This window comes from Pterocles gutturalis, unplaced genomic scaffold (genome assembly GCF_000699245.1).
Source record: "Pterocles gutturalis isolate BGI_N339 unplaced genomic scaffold, ASM69924v1 scaffold23816, whole genome shotgun sequence".
Taxonomy (NCBI): Eukaryota; Metazoa; Chordata; class Aves; order Pterocliformes; family Pteroclidae; genus Pterocles; species Pterocles gutturalis.
The window spans coordinates 30,581-36,144 of record NW_010098493.1 but is presented as its reverse complement, the minus strand read 5'-3'; the positions used below and the strand labels follow the sequence as shown (position 1 = coordinate 36,144).

The 5,564-nt window shown below is 53.6% G+C and overlaps 1 protein-coding gene across 1 annotated transcript in view; it reads right to left on the bottom strand.

Annotated features, from left to right (window-relative positions):
- The window catches only part of SLC16A8 (solute carrier family 16 (monocarboxylate transporter), member 8), a 5,073-nt gene extending 3,260 nt beyond the window's left edge, over positions 1–1,813 (bottom strand). The window contains 4 exon segments of the mRNA XM_010073295.1: position 1; positions 3–325; positions 887–1,030; positions 1,537–1,813. The exon segment at position 1 is cut by the window's left edge and continues 564 nt beyond it. Of these exon segments, the coding sequence (XP_010071597.1) occupies position 1; positions 3–325; positions 887–1,030; positions 1,537–1,765 (697 nt within the window). The 5' untranslated portion in view covers positions 1,766–1,813.
- Positions 1,814–5,564: the final 3,751 nt, after the last annotated feature.

Below are 5,564 nucleotides of genomic sequence, written 5' to 3'. Positions count from 1 at the left end.
TTTCCCTCCTCTGATTTCCCTCCTATGGGCAGCATCTCCTTGGCTTCATATTTGTCCTGAGCTTTCTCCTTCTTCCGCTTCATGCCCATATCCAGGGGTCTCATGACTGCCCCACAAGTGCAGCAGTTAAGCAGAAGGCCTCCCATGATAAGGAACCCTCCTCGCCAACCAAACTTCTCCAGCAGCACTTGACCCAGTGGAGAGAGGGAGGAAAGGAAGACAGGGCTCCCAGCCGCAGCCAGTCCATTGGCAAGAGGCCGACGCTTGTCAAAGTAGGTGCCAAGCATGATTAGTGAGGGCTGGAAGTTCAACGCCATACCCAGGCCTACATGAGGGTGAGAGCCAGGAGGGAGACAGAGAGTGCAAGAACATGAGATTTGATTGGCAAGAAGCTGAAAACTCCCCTCAAACTATCCTAGTCCTGAAGTCCCATTATGAGATTCATGTGTTCCTCACAAGCTTCTGCTCCTTCATGGTGGTGGGTTGCCCCTGGAGAAGATGGACTAAAACAGCCTCTCTACCCGAAGTGTATTTGAATCAGGTAACTGTGGCCATGTTTAGACAAGACCTGTGCTTTAAACAGGAACTTTGCCTCTCTCCCCTACCACTACATACTGATGCCACTCCAGTTGCTATGATCACTGAGCATCACAAGTTTCTTCTGTCCCTCTCCCCTCAACTACAAGCCCCGTATTTTTAAATCCAGCAGATGCATCTCCCACAGGTGCAACATTGAGTACTAGATGCCTTCTGTGAGAGAGAGTGAATAGGGGAAGGGAGATCTGATGCTAGACATGGCGATGCTACAGGGCGATACAACATGGTCTTGGCTCTTCCCCAGGTAAGTCTGTGTTGCCTGCCCCCCCCCAAATCCTGAGGCTCTCACCTGTCAGCACACCAGCTGTCAGATAAAGCTCGATGATATTGGTGGTAAAAGATGCCAGGATCATCCCAGAGGAAGCCAGCAGCCCACCGATGAGCATCACAGGCCGGCAGCCAAACTGGTTCACCATGATGCTGCATACTGGTCCTGGGAGGAAGCAGAGGAGACAGAGTGGGAGACCAAAAGGAGGCAGGACAAGTGGGAAGGGGCAGCAAGCCCAAGCAGGGTACTTGGGGAAGATGAAACACTAATGACGGAGATCACTGCTTGGATGCTTAGATACATTTGGCCCAGCCAAGAGAGAGAGGTTGCAGTGTGGAGACCTCTGCTTTGCCCTGCCTTCAGCCCCCTGCTCCCTGGGAACAATAAGGGCTTGGTGTGATAGGGGCAGCAATTCAGCAATGGGACCAAACCCTGTGTCAACTGTCTGAGAGGCAGGCAGGGTGACCCTCCAAGGTGTCCTGGGGCAGAAGAAACAGGGATATGAAATGCAGCACACTTCTAGAAGAAAAGTGGTGAGACAATTGTATTTTGCATGTTGGTTCATGACCAGGACAGTGAGCATGTGGAGAGCCCATGGGGACACGGTTTGCGCCCTTAGCAGGGCAGGGGAAGGCACAAGTTGGGGAGGGGGAAGAATATCCAAGCATCACCTGTCCCGTAGAGCATGGCCAGCATGATGGAGGAGATCCAGGCTGTGTCACTGTAGCCCACGTGGAAATCTTTCATGAGCTCCTTGAAGTAGACACTGACGGCTTTTGGGAAGGCATAGGAGAAGCCAGTGATCACAAAGCAGCCGAGGAGCACAATCCAGCCCCAGCCACCATCTGGGGGCTTCACAGGAGGTGGGAGCCGCCCTTCCTCTGGGTCAGCACTCCCCATCGTCTAGCCTGGGAGGGGAAAGGCAGAACAGGAGGAGGTAGGGCAACAGCTGCATCTGATGTGGTAGGGCATCAGGATCTGCAGCACCCAACTTGCTCCATATCCAGCCTTGCCTGCAGACTGGTGCGAGGTGACAGAACAGCAACATGAGCCCCACTCAGCTCCCAAGATCTTCCTTTGAACCTCTCCCCTCCCAGTCTGCTCCAGCTGGGAGCCTTCCAGGACCTGCCCTGCTACCAGCGCCTCCAGCAGTGGGGCACAGGAGGTCCATTAACCCCACTGTGCTTTCCTCTGGGAGGCCTTTGTGCACATCCTTCTCCCTCGCCCTCCCTTCCCCACTGTGGGGGGCCAGATTTGGGAAACAGGTGAAGGGGGAGACCACAGGCAAACCGGTGGTGGTGGTTATTTGCATGCCAGAGAGATTAGGGCTCTGTACCTACACAGAGGGGCTGGAACAAAGCCTAAGGGGGGAGAAGGAGGGAATTAGAGGGGATGTCTTGTGAGTAGCTCTTGGGGCTGTTAAGCTGCCCAGGAATTTTGCTCCAGTTGGCTGCTGTGGGTATGTTTTTCTCATTTCTCCCCTAGGCACCAGGTCCCTCATATCCCTTCTAGCACCACTGGCCTCCGTTTCTTGGTCAGCCAGGCTTATTTTCACACCTGTAAGCAAAAACATCCTTGGCCTTTGATTATAAATGCTCCTAAGTAGCATCAGACAGGTGTTGGAAAGCAGACGGGCTTTCTCCATGCCTGAGCTGGGCTTTGCCAGGTCCAGTTTCCCCTATCACCATCCTGCTGGCAGTACACCCCAATGTGGGTTCCTTCTCCTCCCAGTTCCCTTGGCTGAAGGACTACAAGATGGTGGAAATATCCTCATCCCTTGGCACTGACAGTCGTGGGAAATGCCAGCAGTCACATACTGACTGGACAATGCCAAGGGGACGAGGACACTCCTATAGACAGTACACACAGGGCTGGCACCTGGGAGCTTTAGATCTGGGTGTGTTTCTCAAGGTAGACTCTTCTCAGTCTCCTCCAAGCAATAGGAATGACTTGCCCTGATACCCATAGCAGTACTGTTGCTCTGCAGGTTAAACAAGCATGAATCCTTTAGGCAAAAGCACAGATGGCACAGGCTGGGGCAGAGTCCAGGTAAAGGGCCCTTGCTTGGCAAGAGGTGGTCCTACCCTGTGACACCCCTGAATTTTGCAGAAAAGGAGGATGACTGGTCTTTCTCAGGATGCAGGAGGTTCAGTGTGCAGAGCCAATACTGGAAACAGGGCTCGGAAGTACTCTGAGAGGGGTCTGAAACCATAGTTTAGGGGATGCTGGAGGAGGGACGTGCAAGACAAGACAACTAGGCCAGTTCTGGATCCCTCTGCAAGGGACATGGCACCTGCATCGATGCATCGATGTGAGGAGGCACAAAAAGGCCTTGGCTGGTTGGTTTTAGTCAGGTGCCCATGCCAAGGTTGACCTGTGAAGTGAAGGGTGGGATTGGAGTCACCAGCCACACACAGTGGTCTTCCTCCTTCCCTTCCCCTGGGAACCGTTGCTCCTGAAAACTCTTGAGGGTTTGTTCATGGCAGCACCCAAGCGTCTGCCTCAGGTCCCTGCAGCAGAGATCCCCCAGTTTTCAGGACCCCATCAGCCATGAAAAAGGGGAGCAGGATGTGGCTCTGAGTGTGCATTGGGCAGCTCTTCTTCGGGATGGCCATATCCTAACAACTCTCAGGCTGAACCACAGAGGCCGGTGCAGGCTGCTCCGGTCTCTTCCCCCCGAGCCCAGGTCTCAGAGATTGTGGCAAAGGGCAGAGTCATGAATTGAGAACAGGGTGCTATAAAGACATTTTTGCGGCAAAAAGTAATTACAAGGAAGCAAAGATTCTTCATGCACTCTCCAGACACCCATATCTTCCTCCTCACACCCTTCCTGGTGTTATCTGGATCACTGGGACTAGGACAGCCAGACTGACCACTCTCACTCAGCTTCTGCCGTTACCCACCTGCTGCTCCTCTCCCAGCTCCACCTGACTGACAAGTTAGGTACAGCTGTATAAAAAGTGACCTGCTACAAAAGCCCAACAACTTCTTGATCAGTGCTGGGTGCTCCACCACTGCACCATCTGCTGCAAATAACTACCTCAAATAAGAGCGACTGACACAAAACATACCCTAAGCCTTTTTATCCAAGCCCCTCTCCCAGCCTCACTCTTCTTGATCTTGTCCTGCACCACAAATCAAATTAATCAATCAAACCATTGCAATTCATCTTTTTTTTTCCCCCAGCTTCCTAGCAAGAAAATATTTGTTCATCTGTGGCATGCTCTTCAGAGATTTTGGTAGCATCGCCTGTCAATGATGAGTCAATGGCATCTGATTTTCAAAAGTGTGTTAGACAAATATCCATCAGTACTGTTTGAGTCTGGAGCTGGATGGATGCCTTTGCAGAAGCCACTTGCTCGGTGCAACACAACTGTACAGCAAGGCATGAAGGGGCTTTTACATGCCTGCAGCTAGATGTTGGCTGAAAAAGATGAGGTGCACCAGAGGAGCTCACCTGGGGAGATACCTACAAAGCCAATATACTATATAGCATATGCTATAGCTGTGCTGGAGATTTATCCCAGCTCTGAGCCAGGTAGTTCAGAGCTGCCTTGTTCCTAACACCACGGCGCATATGCTGGCTCTTCTCACAGCTGCACACAGTGGTCACACCGTGTTCCCTGTACCTGCCTTTGCGCACTCTACAGCTTGCTGTTATTTTCTCCTCAGTTAAGGAGCTTTATTCACAGGTAAAAATACCATGGGTAAGTTCACATGCACCTAAAAGCTCATCAGCATGGGCACCTGCCCTTCCCCGTGCATCACATGCAGGTGGGCCAGAGCAGGCACTGCCACAGAGCTAGCTATAGGGGGATGCCAGGAAAAGACTTGTGCTGATACCAGAAGTCACCAGCTCAGGCTGGGAGGGCGAAGGCTGCAGCAGGTCCAGTCCCTGGATGCACACAGAGCAGTCAGTGCTGGACAAAGCCCAGCAAAGCCTTGCTGTGCCAGGCAAGCTGCCTCCAGGAGGGTCCACAGGAATGACAGGATGGCTCCTTGTGCCTCCGTACAGTATGTGTGGGGGGGGGGGGTTGTGCGTCTGTTTATTAAATGCAAAGGCCACAATTCATGCCACTAGCCTCCCCAGCCCACAGAAAACACCCTGGGAAAGCATCTGTTAGAGAATCAAATGAGTGCAGGCTTGGGATGAGCTGTCCCGTCAGCAGCCTGTGCCAGGATGCAAGCACCCCTCCATGCCACTGACCTGTGCAATGAAGAGATGACCTCCCAAGCACGGGCTGAGCCTCTGAGGGCCAAGCGGACCCGTCCGCAGAGCTCCCTTCTCCCTCTGGCTGGCACTTCCTGGCTCTGGATGAGGGTGCCCAGTTAGATGGTCCTGCTGGCTCTTTGCTCCATGGTAGGCATGCTGTCAGCCGGGCACGAGGCGATGCCTGGAGGAATCCGGCGCCTGTCGAGTGGTCTCTTGTGCCCCACACCTTCCTTTGGGGCAACTACGCCCTCCTGAGAGAGCTAATCCCCCTCTCAGCCTGCTTTCCTCCTGCTCCGATGCTGCCCAGCAAAGCCAGCTGTGGCCAATCCGGGGGGATGCCCTGTGCAGGGGACCCCCTTGCCTCCCGCGGGTGCAGGTAGTGCCCCAGGGCGCTTGTGGCGTGGATATGGGTCAGCAGCTGCTTATGGTTTCGGGTCGGCAGAGACCGGCGGGTGCTGAGCGGGCAGAAAGCACTTCTCTCCACTT